This window comes from Protopterus annectens, chromosome 13.part0 (assembly GCF_019279795.1).
Source record: "Protopterus annectens isolate FY-2018-M chromosome 13.part0, PAN1.0, whole genome shotgun sequence".
NCBI classification, from domain to species: domain Eukaryota; kingdom Metazoa; phylum Chordata; order Ceratodontiformes; family Protopteridae; genus Protopterus; species Protopterus annectens.
In genome coordinates this window covers 635,408,709-635,434,681 of record NC_056747.1, presented here as the reverse complement: position 1 = coordinate 635,434,681, position 25,973 = coordinate 635,408,709, and the positions used below count along the sequence as shown (strand labels likewise).

General features: G+C 41.9%; 1 protein-coding gene across 1 annotated transcript in view; it reads left to right on the top strand.

The window, feature by feature from the left end:
- Positions 1-25,973, top strand: part of ULK2 (unc-51 like autophagy activating kinase 2) — a 711,692-nt gene that overhangs the window by 536,603 nt on the left and 149,116 nt on the right. Inside the window, exon 20 of the mRNA XM_044054320.1 lies at positions 4,488-4,678. Within this exon, the coding sequence (XP_043910255.1) occupies positions 4,488-4,678 (191 nt within the window). The remainder of the gene's footprint in view (positions 1-4,487; positions 4,679-25,973) is intronic.

Genomic DNA, 25,973 nt, shown 5'->3' with positions numbered 1-25,973 from the left:
CTCCTTTTGACTTGCCCGATCTTCCTCTCTTGCTTTATGATAATGGTATGATCGTATTCCACTGCAGCCATTCTCTCTTTTCATGCCCTAATTCAGTGGGTCAATGATGAACAATTACTAATAAACTCCTCTAAAAGAAAAAGAATGCTTTTTGGGAATAGGCAAAAGCTCAGCTCTATCTCCAGACCTCTAAAAATCCTCATCATCTTAATAACTTCATTCAAATACCAAGGGATTTCATTTAACCCCTTCCTAAATTTCCATATCCACCTGGACTGCACATACAAAAATTCATCTCTCTCCTACTCTCCGCTAATAAAATATATTTTTTTATCTAGAACCTGTAGAAATGGTGTAGTTAAAGTTGTCTTAGTTAGAAAACTGTCTCCACTAATTGCTATAGCTTCTAAAAGGAATGTATCCATCATTCAGTACATATTAAATGCCAGTTGCAGATTTATCACTCTCCAATTAAGAACTAACACCACTGCAAAACCATTGAAAAAGCTAACTGACTACTTGTGCACAGCATTCAGTGTCTGTCATTTTGATTCAGCTTAGTCTGCAAGATTCTGGTGTTTGTATGTTTGTCTATTTGCAACTTGGTCTCATTTATCTGAAGGAAGTGGTGTTGCTGTATACACCGACCCAAATTTGCACTGTGCCACTGAGGGGATGCTTCTGGTTTTGCAGATGTGTGTTCAGAATAATAGTACTTGGTCCTTTGTGTTTCAGACCGCATACCTGTTAAACTTACAACCTCACTGGCTTCAGGCATGCTGATCCTTGGCTGCCCTCCACTGGTCTATTAAAACATACCTTTTTTGAGATCATATTGATGGGGTGGAATGAGTTGTGATGATTTCTGATTGTTTTTGGGTGGCCACGGTGGTGCAGCAGTTAGCGTTGTCACCTCACAGCAAGAGGTTCTCCGGTTCGATTCTCAGCTGGGGTGCCTTCTGTGCGGAGTCTGCATGTCCTCTCTGTGGTCGCGTGGGTTTCCTCCGGGTGCTCCGGTTTCCTCATACATCCCAAAGACATGCAGTAGGTGGATTGGACACTCTAAATTGGTCCTAGGTGTGTGTGTGCGTATGTGTGCCTTCTGTGGAAGGTTGGGCACCGGGCTGGCAACTCGACACTGTAAAAACTCCACTGCCAATCATGAGCGGACAGATGATCCGCTGTGGCGACCCCTGACCAGGAAAAAGCCGAAAGAAGAAGAAGATTATTTTTCATGTTTTTATATTATTTTATTGTTGTTTACTGCATACACATTTTAGTCTGTTAAATGTATGTAGTGATTTGTTGATAAAATAATTTTGAAGTTTAAGTAGTTAGCATCCATATACTTGAATCTTCTAACAGAAATAAGTTTTAACAACATGTGCAGAACTGGGTAATAACCCCATTCTTGCAAGAATTACTGTCAGTAAATACAAAAAGTCTTTAGCCAATACATAAGCCAGCTTTTGCCTTTCACATCGATCTTCTGGGTAGACCTTTCAGTGACATACTTTTTAATAAACTTGCCCACTCCCAGGCTGTCTTTAGCCTTTCACATCTATTTCTCTAAGTAAAGCTTTAAGAAACATAAGCATGTGAGGGGAACCTCCTTATGTTGTATATGCATTCCACCTCATTGTTTACTAAAGTTGATAGTACTTCACCATATTCTGGTTGAAACTCTCAGGTAATACTACAGTTGTGTTGAGGAATACTAAATTAAATAGGAGTGCTCATAAAATTAACTTTTGCTGTTGACACAGCATGGTGGGATCGCAGCTTCAGCCTGCAGACAGTGAAGTAGTGCATCAAAGAGCAACAAAGCAGACAACTTTATATGGCAGTATGTGTTGTCAAATACATGTGACCACTCTGTGTATCAACTAATGGGGGGAATAGGGGTATATAGGGAAGCTGAAAGTGGGATGAGAGCAAGCAGAAGGAAATTCACAAGGAGAACTAATAGGAAAATACAAAGTGAGGGGGAAGTGTTTCAGAGAGTAGAGCCTCCCTTTCTGTGTAAATAGAGAAGTGCTGATGAGGAAGTTTTGCATGAGAATACTGGAGAAGGAAAAGGGGTTAGTAAAGGTGGTGGATTCAGACAGATAAATGTTTTAACATATAGACAAACAGGGGTAGGTGTACATGCACAAGGTAACGTGTATAACAGATACATCTGTACAGAGGGCAAACAAATGGTGATGGTGGGAGGGTTGAACAATATATAAGGAATGAGAGGTGACACAGTAGGAAGGGTTAATACCAGGAAGGGGACAGAGCATGGTCATGGCATGGTGGTCTGCCAGCTGGGCCCAGAAGGCAGTATAGCCAGTGTTACGATCTTGTGTGGCCAGTGGAATACTGTAGTTGTCGTCCTGTGGCCTGATAGATGGGCCATGCAAGTTTTCATTCTAGAAGATATTCCAGACATCCAAGGCAGGCATCTAGATACCTGCCTACCTCAGGGCCCACCAAACACTGCAGCTGTCACCATGACAACAAAGACGAATTTGCCTCTCTGCCTTTAAGTGAGGAGCCCCCCCCCCAACACACACACACACACACACACACACACACACACACACACACACCTGAGGGTCAGACTCAAGAACACCACCAGATGTCATTTGCTGCTGTTGTAGTGTGCAGAGACCTTTGATGGACCTCCTTTTCTTTCTCCTATGGACCTGTATTCTGGAGAGACAATGGAAAGAATGTGATGTGATGCATATTAAAATGTCCCTGTTAAAGTTATATGTTGGAATGATATCCACAAACTCTTCACCTTGCCAGACGTTTCTGCTTTCTGTGGGTAGCCAGTAGTAATGGTCAAGTATTGCTAAACAAAGATGTACAACATTGAAAAAAACAACTTATCGTACATCTGTGGCTGCTGTTCCTGAATCCCGCCACCCAGTGCTGGAGCAGGTTCAGATGGTGCCTCTTCCTGCTTCCTTACCAGTGCTTGCAGTCTTTGTGAAAGGGACTTGCTGCTTGAGAAGGTGCCGTTGTTGCTAATTTCTAATATTGGTACCTGTCTAACCATGTGAAAATCCAGTGTTTGTTTCCAGTAAATTCTTTTTTTCTGTCCTTTGTGCTATTGTTTGGTGTATAGCAATGACAAATTGCACAAATTATCTTTTTAATCATCTTTTTTGCTATAACTGAGCAGTATTACTTGCTTCCATAGAGAAGCACCATACAGAACCATAGGCAAAGCATTGGTAAAAAAAATGGGAACTGTGTGACTGTGTTATTTACTGGACAAAATGGCATCAGCTGCTAAGGCAAGTATGAGTTATTTCTTCCAACTGTGCTTCGTGTTGGAGTGTGAAGTTTTGTGATCCAGCTGAAGATCAACCACAAAGCTACTGAAATTCCTAAAAGAAACTTCTTGTAGGAGTGTTTGTAGTTTTGTCCTGAATTGATTGTAGTTTGCTTGCTTTTTAGTTTGATTGTTTTTCAGGGATGTTCTTGTAACAATAAAATGTGTGCCTTTATAAATAGTTAAGGCACATGAATCCAATCCCTTACATTAGATGCTGCACAGTTGCAGATGACGGAGGATGAACTGCATCCTGTCAAACAAATTTTTATCAGGTGGCATGAACATAATCTGTGAATGTGTTTGTAAATCCTTATTAATATGTTTTGTGCCCTTTTTTATTAATTTACATGGACTTTTTGAGTGAGACGTCAAAAATCGCTTCTATTTGTGTATCTAAAATGGGGGGGGGGGTAACACTCCAGCTTGGCTGTATCAATGTAAACAATGCTTGCATAATGTAATTAGTGCCACCTTCAGAAGATATTGCTGATTAGCTGCAAGCCCATCTTTTTTAATACGGCTGTTTTTTTTTCTCATTGTGTTATATTGTAAATAGATGTAGTACTGCTGAACCAACAGATTTCTTAACTTACATTACTAGGTGCTGTCTGGTTGTAACCCTGGCCTGATGCCACTTCCTAGGAGTTAATATGTATGCAGCATGCCATTCATAATATCCTTTTTTCTGTGAGTCCTCAAGGGGGACTGTATGTGACCCATGTATCCAGCAGGTTATTTATATGGACTGGATCATCATCATCAGAATATGCAGTGTTTTTGAGATGTGCTGCAGTAAATGTTCTTTTAACTGTCCCTCCCCCAGTCTTCAAAAGGTGGTGTTAATGCTGATGAAGATGCATTCCTAGTGGCATTCCTCATCTGCAGTGATTGCACTCCATACTGTATATTCCTTTACGGTTTCCTTGGATGATAATTAAGTAGTGACATTCCCTGTAACTGATGAGCACATGAGAACTGAATTCCCTGACATGTTTGACCATCAAATGATACCCAAACCAGAGATGGCACATGGTTTTAGGGTTTTGTTTTTGTTTTGTCACGTTGAAGTGATTCATGTTATTTTAGGGTGGGAAATAATTTTAGGGTAGTAGTATTTCTCTTAAACATCAAGTGTTCTGTGTTTGCTTCTTTACAGACAACAGCACCTTTCAAGATCCCTAAAACCCAAGCGTCTTCCAACCTGCTGGCTCTGGTTGGTCGACAAGGATTGTGTGACAATACTCTGCAGTCCAAAGACACAAATGACCCAGGCGAGTTCACCACTTTTCAGTGCCCGTCAAATGAAAAATACACAGTGTCAGAACAAAACAAAACTACCTTTGGCAGGTATACCATTCATTTTTTTTCATATGAATGTTTTTAAATAGCTTGCTGTTTTGCTACAGGTAGTGTTTCTGCACCTTTTCTAAAGCAACAGATTAGCACTGTTTTTGCAGTGAAAACCTGACCTGAAACTGTGAAAGCAGATGTAGACTTTGTCTTACTATCTTAACATTTTTGTTATATTGCTAGTATGTTAGATATTTGTTTAGAAAACAGCTGTGTGAAGTCTAAATGAGAGGATGTACTGCTTTCTAAAGCCTGAGTTTTGACCATGTGTTGATTGTAGGTAAGGAATTCACCTCTGCTATAGTCAACATTTCTGACATAAACTTGATTTTCATGTATCAGTTCACCGCGGCATCATAACATGGATGCTTACCTTGCTCTATATGTTACATTGCTGCCATCAAGCTCAGCAGGTGTGCTTAGTAATTTGCCTTGTAGTCCATGTGCTCTTCTTCAGGCCCCTAAGAGATCTAGCTGTGCCTATCTGTTCAAATCTTACAGTCTGAACTTTTTTTTTTTTTTTTTTAATGCTCTTATGACTGTCTTACCCTCTTTTCGCATGCCAGCACAGCTGACCACAGCTACCTGTTGTAATAGTACAGCTGTTTCCTTCCTGATAGGTGGAGTGGTAGTCTCCTTGACATGCAGCAAGTTTTGGAAACATGGTGGAAGTTGGTTTGTTCCATGCTTGGGTTCATGGTGACAGTATATTAGTTGCTTTCACTCAACCATTCAGGTAGGTCCTTTTACATTTTTGTAGTTTAGACATGGGGGCTAAAATTTCAGACCAGCAAAGGTTTGTGGTTCTGCATCATATTGGATAGTGCTGTGCCCACCCTGCAAACACACACAATTAGGTTATTGTTGTGTATTGGGTCACTGCTATTTGTCACTGCCCTCTGCACGGACTAGTGTGGCAGTGGCTTGCTTTCTGCCCTCCCACAGGAAAAAATAGTCTTTGGCTTACTTAGCCATTCTTCCTGATTGATGGTACGACAACTCATGTTCATTATCAAGCTTGGGTTCTTTGCATTGCATGCTTGTAGATGCTTTGCTACTGGCTAGTCTTTCCTGTCTTTTTCGTCTTTGTTTGCAAAAGAAAGTATGCATGCACTGGCATTCATGAAGGTGAATGTTTCCTTGCTGTTCATCAGGAGTTGTTACTGCATAGCTCAAATGTACATCCTTTATCCCATGATGTGCCTTGCTGCCTGGTAGCCGAGTCTGTTCCCACACCTGGTTTTCCCATCTGGCAGAGCAGCTACATAATTTGTGCTTATCTTAAGAAGCAATTAATTCACCATTTTTCGTCTGTAAGGAGGCTTCTTTCTAATGAAGTTGTTTGTTACCTTTTTTCACTGCATTTCACAGGAAGTACTCTCTGGAGGTGTTGGCGCATTCAGTTGCATATTCTGGGAATCCCTGTTTCAGAGGGCCTGCAGAGGGTTGGCTTAATTGTTGGCCACTTTATTTTATGTTATTTCCATTATTCTTTTTATTTTCTTATCACTTAAGACATAAGCAAACATATATTAATAGAAAATAAAACAAATCATATTAACATCTTTTCCATTTACCTACATTATATATCAGCATATGTTTTCTTTCTTTCTTTCTTTGTAACTACCATCCATCCAGCATTACATAAGTTGCTCAATTCCTGCCTTCCCTTAAACCTTACTTCTCCTCCTGGACATTATTCTGTTATTCCCACAATTTCCATTTATTTCTATATAATGTGCTCCTTCCCTTTTCTAAATATCTCTCATCCAGTTCTTTTACTTCTTTACAATGTTTAATGTTTCAAATACAGTTGGTTTAGACTATGGTGTCCATTTTCTAGTAATTGATTTTTGGCGACCAGCGATTAAATTTAACAAGGTCTTATTATGTCTAGGCAGTTCAGATCCTGTGTCCCAGCTCAAAATAATTATTTCCTTAGTTATAGCCATTTGCTCCCCCAATATTTCTGACAGAGTACTCTATGGAATTTTTAAAATCTGCCAACTCATTACACTCCCAAAACATATGTTACCAGTTGCCTTTTTCTTCTCCATCACACCTGCAATATTTGCTGTCTACCTGAGAAAAAAAATGAAATCTTTTTGGGATATAAAAATACCTATGCAAACACATAGAAAGAAAAATCCTAAACCTTCTAGACTTTGTTGCATCTTTGGGAGCCAAACATATGTCCAACATTGTTCCCTTGTAAATTGTTTTTCAGTCTCTCTTCCCAGTCTTTTCTAACCTTCTCTGATTGATTTTTGTAGTTATTGTGCAGTATTGTATATGTCCTACTACTATTCCCTTTTTAACAGCAGCTTCTGTTCTAGAGTCAACAAAAAACTCTACAAGAGCTGGTCTTTCATGTATGATTCCCCTGTGCAGGGTTGCCAGACGTCCCTATTTGGGCGGGACTGTCCCGAGATCAGCAGCCTGATCCCGAGTCCTGCCCTGCCGGTTTAAATCCCAGCCAGCCTCTGCTTTGTTTGTTTGTTTTTTTGATTGGCCCATATACCTGGCATATGGACCAATCAAAAATTGCTAAACACGGAGCTTCTTGTGTTCCGCATTAAACACGAGAAGCTCCGTGTTTAGCGATTTTTGATTGGCCCATATGCCGGTATACGGGCCAATCAAAAATTGCTAAACACGGAGCTACTTGCGTTGAATGTGGAACTGCAATGCATTAAACAAGAGAAGCTCCGTGTTTAGTGCAGAGCTACTGTTCTTTAATGTGGAACTGGTTCCGCATTAAAGAAAGACCTTTTTTTTTTTTTTTGGTCTTCACTTGCCGTGAGAGACCTTTTTTTTTTTTGCCCCTACCTGGGGGGCTGGAAATCTGGCAACCCTGCCCCTGTGGTTATGTTTTCCTAATACCTTGGTTTCTTTGCCAGTTTTCTCCAGTAAATTCCAGCCCCCTTGCCTGTTTTCTGTACACCTACTTGCAATCATCCCTATTGGCAAAATTTCTCCATTCTCGTGTTGGCTTAATTCTTAGAATACTTTTCTGCTGCTTAACAAGTATAATACTCTATAGTTGTTACCACTCTCCTTAAGGATCTGCATCCAAATCCCACTCTGTCCTTGTTTCTTGAACCCCCCCCCCCCTTTCATCATTGTCCCTTTCTACTTTGGACTATAGTCCTCTGCTTGTGTTATATACATGAGCCTTAACTGTATAACTCTAAAATATCCCTTCAAATCAGGTAACCCTAAACCACCTTGTTTAGTTGGAAGGATCAGCTTATCTCACTTAACTTTTACTATCTTCCCCTTTCAGATAAATTCCTTCCATTCTTTAATTATTTTTTGCAACTTTTTCTCTGGTTGATAAAAATATGCCTGACCTATATGTAAACTAAAGGTACTAAAAAAACATTTTCACTGCTTGCATGTCACTATCCATATTCATAAACAAGAGCTTCCGGTTTCTTATTTTTTGTTGATTCTTTTTAGTTTCTTCCCACATATCTTTAGCTGCCATAACAGAAGCCTTTTTAATCCATATTCCTAAATACTTGATCTTATTATGTCCTCGTAAATATGGGTATTGCTGAACCAATTAATTTGTGGGTGCATAATTAATGGCTATAGCCTTTGTTTTTGTCTTAGTTTCAAGTCTTTTCAGGATATAAAATTAACAGTCTCAAAATGTCCCACAACACCAAAATGTCCTTTTCTGGACTTCTCGGGTACAAAATATCATCATCTGTAAATAAAGCCAATTTTTTGATTACTATATCAATTATATGCTTGAACTTCTGAGTCCTTTATTTTCTTTGCCAGTGGCTCTAAATATAAAGCAAATAACAAAAGGGAAAGAGGACACCCCTACATGGTTCCCGTATTCATTGTTATCATTATTCTTGGTGTCAAAGCCTGACTGACGTCTGTCTTCATACCCTTGTAGCCCGAGTCCTTAATTCCCAAAGAGCCTGTATCATGACAAAACAAAATCAAGTAGGTCCTCAATGTATGGGGAAGGTTGATGGATGCGCTGCCTTCACACTTAATTATTTCAAGCATATTTGACATTATAGATTAATAATTCCAATGCATGTGTGCTTCTTAGTTGAGCAGCCTTCATAGCATTTGTTGTTTTTTGGCAGCTGCCATGTGGCTCGACAGGGGTACTTTTCGCTGCCTGTCACATATAGATAGTTTTGTACTGAGTAATCCCAGGTCCTCACTGAGATAAGAGTGCACTCTCCCGTGACCATGTATTCTCATCCTGCTTTAACCAACTCAGCAGACTCTGAGTCACTTGCCAGACCTGGGCTGATGCTACTGCTGATGTCTGGCTCCCTTACTGTGTATATCAACAGGCCAGCTTCCATCATTAATTGGCATCTAGTGGTTTTGCTACTGAGTTTTATTTTGTGGACCACCATGTACTCATGTTGATGTCAGAATTTAGAATCTGGTACAAGCATGTGTGGGATGTTCATCCAGCATCTAAAGCATTCGTTCCTTCCAGTTTGGCAGGAGGTAAAACTGCAGCAGGATGCCCTGCCCTATATTGTTGTACAGGAGCATCTGACAAGGTATTTAATCATTTCTACTGCACTAGAAAACCCCTCAGCAATTCAAATATACTCAGCATTGAACATATTGGCATGTTGAATGTTAGCCACTGAGAACATATTAGCAGCCTACCTACTAAGGCAAGGGTCTGCAACCTGCAGTTGTTCCACTCCTGTGCAGTGGCTCCCTCTAGCTTTGAAAAATTATGGCCTCTCTGTCGCATGACACACACACACACACACACACACACACACACACACACACATGCACGCGCACCCTAAGAGCGATTGAGTGACAGATTTTAAATATTGCTGTTATGAACTTAGAAACTTGCTAGAATAACATGGTTTCTGTTACCATGCATTTACGCACACTCAGAGAGATTGAGCGATCCCCTGGCAGCAGCAGCATCTCCTGAAAGGTTTCCATACCTCTCATACTCTTACCACAAAAATTCTGGACAGAACCCAAACAAAAGGGAACAAAGGAACGAAATAGGGATGGATTTTAAATATTGCTCTTATAAACTTAAAAACTGCTCGAATAACACAGTTTCTGTTAACATCCATTTTCCACACACACACGCACTTACCTCTCGACTGTAAAGATTCTTGCAGATTGTCCTGATTTTTGCCTCATATTTTTGGTCGGTTTCTCATAAAATTGTGGATGTTCTTCATTCCACATTGCTGCAGTCCTAACTATTGGGTAGTCCGCTGTCCAGTCGGCCCGAATACCAAAGTATATGGCTGACGTCGGTCAGGGCGCATTAGACTGACGTCAGTACATCAGGGTACTAATGCGCATGACCGACGTCATATCCTCAGTCTTTTTTGCCGCATGGTCCGATGTAGAAGCAATTTTGCGAGTGCAGGTTGGCGTTCTGAAAGTTTCTGAAGCCAGAGTTTCAGACCGAATCAAAGTTGGCTAAGTACCCCGTTGGGGAATATTTTGGTTTTTTCTTGCCTCAGTATTTAACCGGATGTCAGAAAAAGTGAATAACTGTATTTCTTGTGGGAAACAGATACCTCATAGGGATTACCATACTTTGTGTATACCTTGTTTAGGGCCTGAGCACGACGTTGTTGGATGCCGCTCTTGTGCTAGATTTAACAAACGCACTATTAAGAGAAGGTTAGACTGTGCCAGGTTAGTGTTTGGGAAGCGTTGTAATTATAAAATGCCGTCGGATGCTCCGACGCCGGCTTCGGCAAAAAAACGCAAGGACAAAACAGCAAAGCCTAGAGTGGAAGAACTGACAGTCCCAGACGTCGGTTCTTTAGAGGGCTCAGTGGAGCCGGAGGTTTTGCCAGGTGTTTCTTTGGAGTCTCAGGGAGAGACTTTACTGTTACAGGATGTATCCTCTCAGGAAGTAGGCCAGGCTGAGGGGGCTTCTCAGGTGGCTGTTCTTCCCTCTCTTCCTAAGGTGGTCAGAGCCTCCCCTTCTGTTTCCAAGGCTTCTTTGAGGGGCAGGCCGAGTTTTGCTTCAGTGGGGGTTTCTCCTAGTGCTTCAGGGTCTTTGCCTAAGAAACATATGCTTAAAATGGCAGAAGATTTGATTACTATGATAAGGGGTTCTATGCCCCCTCCTGATAAGAGGCCTAGGGTGGAACCTGAGTTTGAGAGTTTTGAGCAATGCTCGGAGGCTTCTGAGTCTTCGGCTGAGGACTTGCAGGAGTACCCTCCTTATTCTGATTCTGATGTGGATGATTCTACTCCTTCAGCTTCCCCTCCTGAGGATTTTTCTTTTTCAGAGTCTCTGCATTCCATGAGGGAGCATTTTAAATGGGAAGGTCAAGATTTCTCTGATTCCAGGAAAAGGCTTAGGGAATTCTTGTTTTTACCCCAGCATAGGCCTTTAGCTATACCTCCTGTTTTGAATGTGGTGGAAGATGTTTTTGCAGAGGCTTCCTTGAATCCTGATTGTTTGCCTCCTGCCCCAGTTAAACCGGATAGGTACTATAGGGTGCCTGAAGCTCATAAGTATCTTTTTAAGAGTCCTAGGGCAGACCCGGAAACTGTCTCTCAGGGGCCTAAAGGTGTGAAGGCCTCAGTTGTTAAAAATCCTGTCCCTCCTGATAAAGAGGCAAGGGCTTTGGATAGATGGGGAAAGAAAGTGTATACTTCTTCCACTTTAGCCATGAGGGCGTTGAATTGTCAGTTTCACATGTTAAAATATCAGAATTATCTTCTTTCACAGTTGAAATCTAAGGTGGATGCTCTGGCGGAAGGTATTGAGTGTAAAGAGTTGCAGGATTTAGTTCATGTGTCTGAACAAGTGGGTAAACATTCCTTGCAATGTGGTTTTGATGCTGTGCAGGCCTCCTCCAGGGTGGCTGCCACTGGTTCTGTTCTTCGTAGGCACGCCTGGTTGAGAGATCAGAATTTAGCTGAGCATGTTAAAACACGGATTTTGGATGCTCCCTTGCAGTCTGATGTGTTGTTTGGTTCGCCTGTAGAAGAAGTTTTGAAGAAAATGGAGGACAAGGCTAAGTCTATGCAAACTGTTAAAGATTTCTTGCAGGTGCAGCCTCCGAAGTTTAGTAGAAATTGGCCTGCTAAGGGATGGACTTATCCTGCTTATGATTCCCAGTCTAGGGGTAGGTCTAGACGTGGTAGGGGCAGAGCTCAGGGTTCTTTTAGGCCTAGAACAGGGAGTTCCCCTGCTCAGACTTCTGGTGAGGGCAGGGGTCAGTCCTTTCGTAAGCAGACCCAATGACCTGCCTTTTCAGCTGCCAGTTCATTCTCGCCTGGCAGCACCGTTGGGAGGAAGACTGTCTCTTTTCAAAGAAAATTGGGATTTAATTACCCAAGACAGATGGGTTCTGGATATTATTCACCACGGTTACAGGTTTTATTTCCATACCTTGCCTCCTTTCAAAGGCATGCCAGACATTCCTCCTCTACAAAGACAAGAGGCTCACAAGCAAATTTCTCAGTTACTCCAAATAGGGGCCATTCAGCCGGTTCCGGTGCCAGAAAGGGGCCTAGGATTTTATTCTCGCCTGTTCCTAGTACCAAAGAAGGGGAACACGTGGAGACCAATTTTGGATTTATCTATCCTCAACACTTATCTGGACATTCCCAAGTTCAAAATGTTGACGTTACAACAGCTTTTACCTCTGCTGGGCAAAGATCACTGGATGGTAACTTTAGATCTCAAGGAAGCTTACCTTCATGTGCCTATAAGATTAAGTTGCAGAAAGTATCTGCGTTTTCGAGCTGGAAATTCTCATTATCAGTTCTCTGCATTGCCCTTTGGCTTATCTACTGCCCAGAGTATTCACAAAGGTTCTGGCTCCAGTGATAGCTTACTTCAGGCTAAAAGGAATTCAAATCTATCCTTACTTGGACGATTGCCTGATTCTGGCTCAAGAAAAGGAAGACCTTCTACAGCATTTGGAATATGTCATAGCAGTGCTAAGATGCCTAGGGTATTCTGTGAACGAAATAAAGTCCAGTCTAGTACCCTCTCAAGACATGTGCTTTCTGGGTGTGAGACTGAATACAGCAGCCCAGATGGCCTTTTTAACCCCGGACAAACAAAAGAATCTTTCCAGTTACTTCCATCAACTATCTCTTCAGTCCGGGCTGACTGCAAGGACAGTCCTTCAAGCCTTAGGGTTCATGGCATCTTGTATTCTGGTGCTTCCCAATGCCAAACTGCATATGAGGAAGCTACAATGGTATCTCAAAATGTATGGACACAGCACTGCCAGGATTTGGACACTGTCATTCAAATAATACCTTGCATTCAAAAGGAATTTTTGTGGTGGGCTCAGGAATGTCACCTAAACAAGGGACTCTCTGTGACCCGGCCAGAGGCGAGTCAAATTCTAACGACAGATGCCTCAGACATTGCTTGGGAGCTCATCTAAATGGAAAGTGGATACAAGACAAGTGGCCTGCCAGACTACAGCATCTACATATCAACATGAAGGAGATGTTAGCAGTCCAGTTTGCATTAATGGCTTTCAAGGAGTTACTTCTTCCAGGGCAGGTGTTGATTCTAACAGACAACACAACTGTCATGTGGTACATCAACAAACAAGGGGGAACACATTCTTACCCATTGTGCAGGCAAGCAATGATTTTATGGGAGACTGCGCTCAGCTTGCAACTAACTCTTCAGGCAAGGTTTCTGCGGGAGCACAGAACTCCTTAGCAGATGTGTTAAGCAGACAAATCATGGATCCCCACGAGTGGAAACTGGATCTTCATGTATTTCAAAGGTTGACAGTGTCCTGGGGAACTCCAGACATAGATCTGTTCGCTTCTCCACTAAACCACCAGCTGCCAAAGTTTTGCACAAAGAGGTTTCATCACACAGCTTGGAAAGTGGATGCTCTTTCTTTCAGTTGGAAAAATCTTCATGTGTATGCATTTCCACCTCTGCCTCTTCTTCCAAAGGTGCTTCTAAAGGTCAGACAAGACAAGCCAAGGATGATTTTAATAGCTCCAGATTGGCCTCGGCAGCACTGGTACCCATTACTGAGGAGTCTGGTAAAGAAGCCTCCATGGCCTTTACCCTTGATTCCACATCTGTTGTCTCAGAAGGACGGTCGTCTGCTCAATGTCAAGCTTCACTCTCTTCATCTAACAGCCTGGCATATTCTGTTTTGAAAGACAGCAGGTCTCAACTTCCTCAACAAGTTTTAAATGTGATTATGGAAGCCAGAAGACCTAGTACAAGGAAAGTGTACGCAGAAAAATGGAAGAGATTTTTATTTTGGACTGCAGCAAAGAATTTGGAGATTTCAGAGCCTAATTTGAGTGTGGCTCTTCAATATCTTACTGAGTTATTGGACAAAGGTTTGTCTTTCTCTTCCATTAAGATTCATGCTGCAGCAATTTCAGCTCACTATGATTGTGACCCACCATTGTTTTCACATCCTTTGTTCAAGCAATTTCTTAGAGGGGCAAAGAATATAAGACCCCCGTAGAGCTCCTACTCCTGCTTGGGATCTCAATTTTGTGTTGGAGAAACTTACTCTACAACCTTTTGAGCCTGCAGCTACTGCTGAACTGAAATACTTGTCATGGAAGACTGCTTTTTTGTTGGCCATTACTTCTGCAAGAAGGGTTTCTGAGTTACAGGCCCTTATGGCGGTTGAGCCTTGTTTGATTTTTCATAAGGATAGGGTATCATTACGTACTAATCCTTCCTTTATGCCTAAAGTGGTTTCTAGTGTGGCTTTAAACCAAACTATTCATTTGCCTACGTTTTATGCAGATCCTCAAAATAAAGGGGAAAAGATTTTGCACACTTTAGATGTACACAGGCAATTGCGTTACTATTTGAGCAGGACTAAGGATTTTAGGCAGTCTCAGCAGTTGTTTGTTTCTTTTGCTTTGAGTTCTCAGGGCAAGCCTGTGTCAAAACAAACTATTTCTAGATGGATTGGGTGTTGCATTACATTTTGTTATTCCCATCATGGCAAGGAGATTCCAGCTGGGATTAGGCCTCATTCCACTAGGGCTACTGCCACTTCAACAGCATTTCTGAGGGGGGTGGCAACTAAGGATATTTTGGAGGCAGCTACTTGGAGTTCAGCACATACTTTCTCTAAGCATTATCACCTTCCTCTCTACTCTAAGTCTAGGGCTGGTTTTGCCACAGCTATTTTGCAGGGCATGTTGTCAGTTCCTGCTTCCTTATGATTTGCCAGCCTCCCTTACCTCTGCTTTGGGATTCTACCCAATAGTTAGGACTGCAGCAATGTGGAATGAAGAACATAGTACAGTTTTGTACCTACCATAAATGTAGATGTTCGAGGATCCACATTGCTGCAGTCCAATTTACCCTCCCTCCTTCCCCTCTGTGTTTAGGGGTGGTTGTGTAGGTGAGGTTATATTCTGCTAATTGTGTATATATTGTATATATATTTTTTGGTGCAGGTTTTTTGGGAGTTTTTGTTTTTGGCCTTATCTTTTCAGGGTCTTCTGACATCTGGGGCAAGAAAAGACTGAGGATATGACGTCGGTCATGCGCATTAGTACCCTGACGTACTGACGTCAGTCTAATGCGCCCTGACCGACGTCAGCCATATACTTTGGTATTCGGGCCGACTGGACAGCGGACTACCCAATAGTTAGGACTGCAGCAATGTGGATCCTCGAACATCTACATTTATGGTAGGTACAAAACTGTACTTTTTCTGGCAAATCTTTGGCAGATCATTAAGGGCTGAAGTCAGAAAATATAGAAAGACATTTGAGTTTCAGATTTCATACACTTCAGAAAATTCATGCTAATGCAAAACCTGTTAATCTATCAACTTTCTAAGTTTGTAAGAACAATATTTAAAAAGTGTCCCTAATTTTAGGCCTTTGTCCCCCCATTATTTACAGCTTTGTCCAGATTTCTTGTTCTAAGAGGTTGAGAGGTAGTTAAACACACACACGCACAGGCACACACACACACACACACACACACACACACACACACACACACACACACACACACACACACACACACACACACAGAGCAATTGAGTGATTCCAATAAAAATCCCAACAAATGAACAAAAACAGGGATGGATTTTAACTATTGCTCCTACAAACTTAGTTATTTTATATATAGTATAATAAGTACAGGAAACTCTCAGTTAACTGGCACCCATGGGGATTGGTAGATGCTGGATAAATGTAGTTTCTGGTTGCTTGAGAGTTACTATTAAAACAGGCCTGATTAATACTGCACAATATACTATTTGTTTGGTTTGACTTGTTCTTAGGTTGGGAAGAGAGGGAATTTATTCCTATCTTCCTTTTTAAAACTCTAAAAATTTATGGTCTGTTTCTGTGGTGGGGGGACAAAGTGCGACACATGAACATTTTACAGCATTTCTTTTCATTTTTTTTTTTCTGGTTGCTTGAGTTCTGCTAAACTGAGAGTTTAGTCTATATATACATATATATATATATATATATATATATATATATATATATATATATATATATATATATAACTTTATATGCTGTATTATATTAATTTTAGGGGTCAGATAGGTTTTGTGGCTACAGCTGAATTTTATTTGGTGTGAGTGGGGCTAAAATGGCTCTTTTTATAGTGAAGGTTGCAGACCCCTGTACTAAGGAATGTTAATATTCTCAGTAACCTGTTGTAAGTAGATTGTAGTGGATAAATACTTTTCATTTGTTTGTTTTAGGAAAACAGTCATATTTAGTTTAGTAGTTGATTTAACACTTGCATATTTAATAGTGCTTACTTGACCTAATTTGTGCAATTTTAGTTTCATTTTAATAACTCTGGGATCATTGTTTGCATCCTTTGGATGTGGAGATTTTTATCTTTACCTTGACCAAGGAACTGTCATGTTTGCTGGTAAAAGTTCAAATGAATGAGGATAGGATGTTTTCTCTGTCCTGTTATCAGTCTGTAATGGTAGGGGCACTGGACTGCAACTATTACATAAAATACAGGACACATCCTACCACAGACCATCTACTCCCATGGGCTTCAAGTGAGCACCAAAATGTGAGTCCAGTGCCTAAGCAGTTCGCAAGTGCCGGTCGGCCGACTCCTGAGATTTTTGTGTTCGAGTTTCTTATCCGAAGTCTTCATTAAAAGCTAAGTACCTCGTTGGGGAAACTTTTTTCTTGCTCCAGACCGATGTCAGAAAAAGTTAATAATTGTATTTCTTGTGGGAAGCAAATACCTCATAAGGACTTTCATTCTTACTGTATTCCTTGCCTAGCCCCTGACCACGACGTTGCTAGCTGTCGGTTTTGTGCTAGATTTAACCAATGCACTATTAAGCTTCGGTACAATTTTGCATTTCACTATTTTGGCAGAAGATTTAACTATACAATGTTGTCGGATAGCCTTCCAACTACCGGAATTCATAAGAAACGCAGAGAAAAAGACAGACTTCCGAGGTCCAAAACCGGCGACGAGGCTTCTTCTAAGCCAGTCGCCGGTTCTCAGTGAGGCACCTTTGCAGCCCCTGACGCCTGCTACTTTAGACCCGCCGACCGCTACCGACTCCCACGTGGTGCCGACTAGGCCGCTGGAAGCTCAAGGTATTGGACCTTCAGAGACTATTCTCTCAGATGGGTCCGGAGCCGCTGAGCAAGCATCGGCTTCTGAGGGTGTTTTTAGACCTACATTAAAATGACTTCAGCTTCAAAGTCAAAAACTAAAGCACCTTTAAAGACAAAGAAACAAGTACAATAGCCTCATGGACAGGCCTCCATGCCCAAAAAACAGATGCTCAAAATGGCCGAAGATCTAATTACTTTGATCAGGAGTTCCCATCCCCCTCCTGATAAAAGGCCTAGGCAAGAGACAGAACATGAATCTTCAGATCAGGTTTCCATTTCATCTGATTCCTCTTCTGATCAGGAATACTCTCTTCCTCCTTATGAGGATTCTGATGCTGAAGAATCTATCCCTTCAGCCTCTCCTCCTGAGGATTACTCTTTTGGGGAAACTTTGCCTACCATGAGGGAGTATTTCCACTGGGAGAGCCAAGATTTTTCAGAATCTAAGAAAAGGCTCAGAGACTTCCTTTTACTACCACAGCACAGGCCCCTAGCTATTCCACCTGTGTTAGACATTGTAGATGATGTATTTTCAGAGTCCAGTCTGACCCCTGACTCTTTGCCTCCAGCTCCTGTTAAGCCAAACAGGTACTATAGGGTTCCTGACTCTCATAAATTCCTTTTCAAAAACCCTGCTGTTGACCCAGAAACTATCTCTCAGGATCCCAAAGGGGTCAAGGCTTCCACAGCAAAAAAACCTACCCCCTCTGACAGGGACTCTAGAGCACTGGACAGATAGGGAAAAAAGATTTACACTTCTGCTACTTTGGCTATAAGGGCTTTAAATTGTTAGTTTCATATGCTCAAATATCAGCAATATATAATGTCACTGCTTAAACAGAAAATGTTGGCAAATTCTGAAAACGCAGAAAACAAAGAAATGCAGGATTTATTGCATGCGGCTGAACAAGTTGGAAAGCATACTTTGCAATGTGGTTTTGATTCTTTGGAGGCCTCCTGCAGGGCCGCTGTTACGAGTTCTGTCATCAGGATGCATGCTTGGTTAAAGGAACAAAATCTGCCTGATCATGTCAAAGCAAAATTATTAGATGCTCCATTACAGCATGATACCTTGTTTGGTGTTAAAGCAGAAGAGATGTTAAAGAAAATGGAGGACAAAGCTAAATCTATGCAAACAGTTAAGGATTTCTTACAGGTACAGCCTCCAAGATTTAGCAGACACTGGCCTACAAAGAATTGGTCCTTTCCAGTGTCAGATAGACCTCGAAGGGGCAGATACAGATGCCCAAGAGGCAGATCCCAGCCCCAAGGTTCGTACAGGTCTAAACAATGGGGTGCTTCTATCTCCAAAAGTGGAGAAGACAAATCACAGGCATACAGGAAACAGTCCCAATGACTTCCCCCTGCCTGCACCAAGCACTTATCTTCTGGCAGCACCTTTAGGGGGAAAACTAGCACTTTTTTCACAAAATTGGCACATTATAACACAGGACAAATGGGTCCTAGACATAGTGTCACAAGGCTACAAATTTCACTTCCATACCCTGCCAAGGGCAAACGGTTGGCCAGACCTGCCAAAACATCTATGGGCAGAGGCACAAAAACAAGTCTCATCCCTCATGGGCATGAGGGCCATTCAACTAGTACCAGAGCAAGAGCAGGGATGAGGATTTTATTCAAGACTGTTCTTGGTACCAAGAAAGGACAAGACCTGGAGACCAATATTGGACCTATCTATTCTAAACACATATCTGGATATACCAAAATTCAAAATGTTGACTCTACAGCAACTTCTGCCCATGCAAGAAGGCTTGGCTTGTGACTTTAGACCTAAAAGAGGCATACCTGCATGTCCCAATCAGACAAACATGCAGAAGATACCTCACATTCAAAGCTGGCTCAATGCACTACCAATTCTCTGCTCTGCGCTTTGGCTTATCTACTGCGCCCAGGGTCTTCACAAAGTGCCTGGCACCAGTAATTGCATTCTGCAGACAAAGAGGAATACAGATATATCCTTACATGGACGACTGCCTCATTCAAGCAGAGAACAAGGACATTCTACTACAGCATCTGGCATTTGTAAAGAGATTTCTAACAGGCCTAGGGTACACAGTCAACGAAAAGAAATCAAAACTTGTACCCTCTCAAGAGATAATATTCCTGGGTGCAAGCTTAAATACAACTGCCCAGATGGCTTATCTCATGCCAGACAGACAAAGGCAACTGACTACCTATTTCAACCTGTTGGCAACAAAGGCCCAGTTATCTGCAAGAAAAATTCTGTAGACTTTGGGCTTCATGGCATCCTGCATTCTACTAATTCCATATGCGAAACTGCATATGAGGAAACTTCAATGGTACCTAAAAAGTGTTTGGGCTCAACAATGCCACAGCCTGGAAACAATAATTACCCTCATTCCCTGCCTGCAACAGGAGTTTCAATGGTGGGCGAAGGCTTGTCACCAGAACAAGGGACAGCCATTCACCTTACCCCCAGCCCAGCAGACATTAACAACGAATGCATCAGATTATGCCTGGGGGGCCCACATGGCAGGAAGATGTATTCAAGGCACATGGTCCGCAAACCAAATGCATCAACATATCAATCAAAAAGAGATGCTAGCTGTTCAGAATGCCCTGACAGCCTTCAAGGACCTATTTCATCCGGGACAATTACTGATAAAGACAGACAACACCACGGTCATGTGGTATATAAACAAGTAGGGAGGCACTCATTCTTACCCCCTTTGCAGACTAGTCATGACTTTGTGGGACACAGCATTGACTTACCAAGTACATCTGCAGGCATGATTCCTGCCAGGAAAGATGAATACTCTGGCAGGTAAACTAAGCAGAAACCTCATGGATCCCCACGAGTGGAAATTAGATCCACAAGTCTTCAGCATGATAACAAGGAAATGGGGATGCCCGGATATAGATCTATTTGCCTCTCCTCATAACTACCAAATAAAAAGATTCTGCACAAGGACTTATCACAGACAAGCATGGAAAGTGGATGCCCTATCTTTCATCTGGAAAAACTTAGCAGTATATGCCTTTCCTCCACTGCTTCTCCTCCCCAAGGTGCTCCTAAATGTCAGACAAGAGAAGCCACAGATGATAATGATTGCCCCAGACTGGCCCCGCCAGTATTGGTATCCAATCCTAAGGAACTTGTCTCAATGCCCGCCTTGGACCTTGCCTCAAATACCTCATCTACTATCCCAGCAAAACAATCAGATCCTGCACAGCCAACTAAAGACCTTAAATCTGGCAGCATGTTGGATAATGTAGTCATACAAAACGTGCCTCTGACTAAAGCTGTGATGGATGTCATTTTGGAGGCCAGAAGGCCTAGTACCAGAAAATCTTACGCTGGAAAATGGAAAAGATTCTGTGCTTGGAATCAGGCACAAGGAATTGACACAACTGTATCAAATATTCCTCAGATTTTGCAATACTTAACTGAGATGCTGGACAAAGGCCTATCCTTTTCATCAATTAAAATTCATGCCTCTGCCATTTCGGCTCATTACAATACAGAGCCACCAATCTTTTCTCATCCTTTGTTAAGGCAGTACCTCAGAGGAGCCAAAAACTTAAGGCCTCCAAGGAGATCACCAATACCTGCATGGGACCTCAATTATATTTTGGAAAAACTCACCCTGCCTCCTTTTGAGCCAGCCGCTACAGCTGATATAAAGTTTTTATCTTGGAAAATAGCTCTGCTCCTAGCAATAACCTCTGCAAGACTAGTATCAGAGCTACAGGCACTCATGGCTGTGGAACCCTTTATCATTTTTTATCCAGACAGAGTTTCTCTGAGGACAAACCCAACATTTATGCCTAAGGTAGTGTCCAGTGTAGCCCTTAACCAAACTATTCATCTGCCTACTTTTTATCCAAACCCACAGAATAAGGGGGAGAGAATTCTGCATTCTTTGGACATACACACAGCTACGCTTCTACTTAAACAGAACCAAAGCCTTCAGGAAGACAGAGCAACTACTAGTGGCATATGCTGCAGGATCACAAGGAAAGGCTATTTCAAAGCAGACTATTTCAAAGTGGATAGGCCATTGCATTCGTTTCTGCTATTCACAACATGGCAAGCCAGTGCCTAAGGGCATTAGGCCACATTCGACCAGCACAGCAGCCTTCCTCAGGGGAGTACCAACCAAAGACATTTTAGAGGCTGCTACCTGGAGTTCAGTGCACACCTTTACAAAGCACTATCATTTACCACTCTACTCTAAATCCAGGGCAGGCTTTGCCACTGCAGTTCTGCAGGGCCACATAGCCGCTCCTAATGCTGTTTAGCTCCGGCCTCCCAACCATAGCTTTGGGATTCATCCCAAGTGTAATGACTGCAACAGTGAACTGCAGTTCTGCAGGGCCACATAGCCGCTCCTAATGCTATTTAGCTCCGGCCTCCCAACCATAGCTTTGGGATTCAACCCAAGTGTAATGACTGCAACAGTGAAACACGAAGAACATAGCACAGTTGTGTACACTTACCATAAATGTAGATGTTCGAGTGTATTCACTGTTGCAGTCCAGGCTACCCACCCACCATCTCCCTTTTTCTTTGCTGGAACTTATCTGCACTTCTCTAATCTATACAACCTATGTGGTGTACTTGCTTCTAGATGAAGGTATAATATATTTTGGAACATGCATATTTTACTGGCATATTTTTAGCCTACCCTTTTGGGGGCAACTGACATCTGGGGCAAGAAAAACTGAAGAAAATGGCGTCTGCTGCATCTTTTATACCCCTGGCGCACTGATGTCAGGGAAGAGGCAACAGCAACCGACGCCGGACATAGACTTTGGAATTCAGGCCGACTGAGGGTAGCCTGCCAGCACTGTGGTAGGTCTTTCTTGCTGCGTGGTGCCCAAAGCATAAGCAGTTGCATAAAACAGTTATTCTGTATCTAAAATACCTAAATGTTATAAGAAACAGAATAAGCAACTAAAATACTACAAAAAATAAGCTTTTAGTTAGGCAAAAAAGTGAAGTTCTATCCTTTGTACTGACTGTGGGTATGTGTCGGCCTGTAAAATCTGATGTTTGTCCCGGAAATGTCCCACTTTGGCCATTTGAAAAGGTGGCAACCCTAGTCTGTGGCCACTTTTGCAAAACTATAAACCATTTGAATTAGATGTTAGCAACAGAGTTGATGGTACGGGCATTGAAATATTACCTAAGACAGAGCATGCTGCATGTGGTGACAGATAGACCACAACTTTGTAATATATAAGCAAGCAAAGAGAAATGTATTATCATTTGTGAATGATATTAAACTTAATGGAGCTTGCTTTGTTTCTAAACATCGACCATGACATCTCATCTTTCAGGTAATAGCATTGTCTTGGCAGATCAGCTGAGCTGTAACATTCATTTGATTTTCCAGAGACAATTCAGTTCATAGTTCTACCAAGAGTTGACCAAAGATGTCTGGAATTCTGAGTTTAGATGTGGTTGCCTCTGATATATGAGCAGCTTTCCAGTTTTTTCATCAGGGCGCAGGGTACTCTGTTGCCTTCTTTCTTTTCCCTTTCATTCAACAAGTGCTATGATAATCAAGATATGAAAAGGACCGATGTATTCTGCTAGTTGATTTTAATTAAATCTCAATTCTGTTAAATAGTGCTTTCCAGTATGTTAAGCTTCCTTGTAAGAGAGGCTTTGCTTTTTCAATGTCAGTGAATGTTTCTTTATCCTTTCCTATACAGTGCTCATGTCACAGCCTGGAAGTTGACGATTTTATTTCAGTTATGTGTTTTTACTGAAGCTTGCAGGAGGCCAGAGAGTTGAAAACCAAAACGTTTTGTATACATTCAGGCATAGAATATATTGATTTTGGTTATTGAAAAAATTGTCTTAGATTCTAGTTTATTTGTCCCATTTGCTCAGTCTTTGACTTTCTTATGCCTGTTAGACACTGTTCAGCTACGTCATTTTTTTCTTGGGAGACAACTATTCCTTCCATTCCCACCGCTAGTTTTGAAAAATAGTTCACTGTCTATATATCCTAAAAGGAATTTTGTTCACACATGAGATTTAATCTTAGTTTTGGAAAAGCTGACTAAGCCTTCTTTTGAACAGGCTTTTTTATTCCTTTGAAATTTCTAATATGGAAAATGGCTTTGTTGCTAACAGTCGCTTCAGCAAGATGAGTTTGTGCATTACACACTTTGCAGATTGAGCCTTATGCTGTTTTTGTAAACATGGAATTTTATTGTCTGTTGTTTATTCCTGGAATCATGTGAGACAATTGTTTTTAATCAAAATATTCATCTGTCTTGCTTTCCTCCTCATCGTCTTAAGTCTTTTGAAAAGATTTTGCATTGTATGGATCCTTGGGCCTATATGGGCAGTTTTACGTGGGTAACTAATTTCACAGATTATTGCTGTGGTTCAGCCATTGAATCCATCCTAGACCATGTTCTGAATCCATTCTGCTTAAGGAAGAACAACCTGTGTAGCTTTCTTTAGGGCTGTTTCAGTGCTGGAGATATTTTTGAGGTAACAACCTGTTATCATTGTCACTAAATCACTACAAGGTGGCTTATCAGCCCAAGGTGGGATTGGGGAGTTACTTCTGCTCCTATTAATGGCATGTTAGCAGGGGCCTCCTCTTCCCTCAGTAATGCTTGACTTGGTGTCCTGCACATATGCTAGGACCATTGAAAAGGCAGAAAGGGTTGAATAATTAGTTGTGTGAGGTTCTCAGCATAACCATAAATCATTAAATTTCCTTCTGCCATTGTGGTATTAGCACCCTTACATTTTCCTGTTCTTTTAGTTCAGATCCTTGTGTCTGTCTTGTATTGCATGTTCTATATTTTGTTCTCTCATGTACTGCATTCTCTTGTACTGTGGAGCTTTTCTTCCCAGGCCTCTGCTGAAAATGGACCTGAATCCAGTCGGACTTTCCTGGTAAACAAATGTAAATAAATAAATAAATTGTATTTGTGCAGTGCTGTGCATTGTGGTGGTGTGATCAAATTGTTGACTGGTGAACTATAACTTATTGCATCACACCTAGAGAGGTGACAACATTGAGTGGAAATAGCTGATCTGATATTGTTAATCCTCATTCAGTCATTACATGTGGGTATCGGTTCTGACCTCGGAACCGAGCCGGCCATCTTCCAAGCTCGTGTCAGCTACAAACTCTCGAGCTAAAACTCTTACCCAAAGTTCCCCTCTCCCTGTTACCTCAGATTTCGTTTGCCACGTCGACATTCGGTCATGTCAAGCTACTTCTCTTGAGCTAAGTACAATATTTTTCATCATACTAAATTCTAAAACAACCTTTTCTCACAGAAAAGTTATTAGATAGTTTTCTCTTACCTTATCGCATTTAGCGACTATCCTTTCTTGAATTTTTTCAATTCCTTTCCTTCTCTTTACCACGAGGTAATTTATTTTTTGCCATCATTGGTAAACCCCCTTTCCTTCTTACCTTTGGGTAATTCTTGTACCATTGCTGGTATTTTTTTTCTGTTTTTTTCCCCTCTTTCTTTCTAACATGGCAGATAAAAAAGGTAGTCCGGGATTTAAAAGATGTTCAGGTAGTGGCCATAAATTACCTACTTCAGATGCACATTCCCTGTGTGTCTATTGCCTGGGTGTGCCTCATTTAACAGTTGACCCACCCTGCGGGATTTGTAAGAATTTCTCTAACAAGATGTTGATTGAGAGAAAAAATAAATTGATATTGAAGGGGCTACTTAAATCTGCTTTTTCAGAGGCTATTTCTGGGTTGGAGGCTTCAACCCCTCCAAGATCCCATAAAAAAAAGAGTGATGAATATATAAAGGCCAAGTCTCTTCCTTGATCCCCTGCTGGGGACTCCCATGAACCGAGACCCAAGAAAGCTAAGCTTTCCACTTCGGATTTGACTTCTTTGGCTTCAGCACTTTTGGTACCTAGACCTTCTGCACCGTGTCCATCGGCGCCATCTGTGACTTCGGCACCGACTAACATGCCCTTTACTGTATCAGTACCGAGGGGCTCCTCGGTTCAGACTTCTTTACCGGCACCGACTGTCCAGTCGATGCAGACTGTTATGATGTCAATGGATTTTTCAATGCCCATTGCCCTTTTGGCTCTGACAACTTACCCGGCACCAACAATTCAGTTATCGGCACCGATATTTTCAGTTACAGCCTTAGCGCCGAAAACCAAAACCACTTCTGTACCAACCTTATCGTCGGTGCAGACCATGACTTCGGCACCGATGATTTCCTCGGTGCAGACACCTGTAGTTCAGTCCTTTACAGCCCCATTGTTTTCAGTGCAGACCTGCGAGGTGGGCACTGAGCTTGCTCCATCTTTGGAAAGACCTGACTCCCCCTCAGCCGTGCCTGTGAAATCCACTAGAAGCCTCTCTGAACACGACGTGTTGCGTCTTGTGGATCAAGTGCTTTTGGTCAGAGGTATCCCGCCCCCAGGACCTATCCTTCCTCGGGAGGTGATCACCCTTTGCCAAAGACCCCCTACTTATTCTCCTCCTTCATTGCCTTTGAAGCCCCTTGATATTGCACAGTCTTTCCCCTCTACAGTTCCCTTTATGGACCTCACTAAGGAGCCACAGTTGCCATGTGGCAGGAGAGTTTTGCTATGACCCAGGATGTCAGCTGTGGCATACATAATTTGGTGTTTCACAGCCATCCAGGGACTCCGAGTCGGCAGATTGAGCCACTTAGGAGAGGGGTG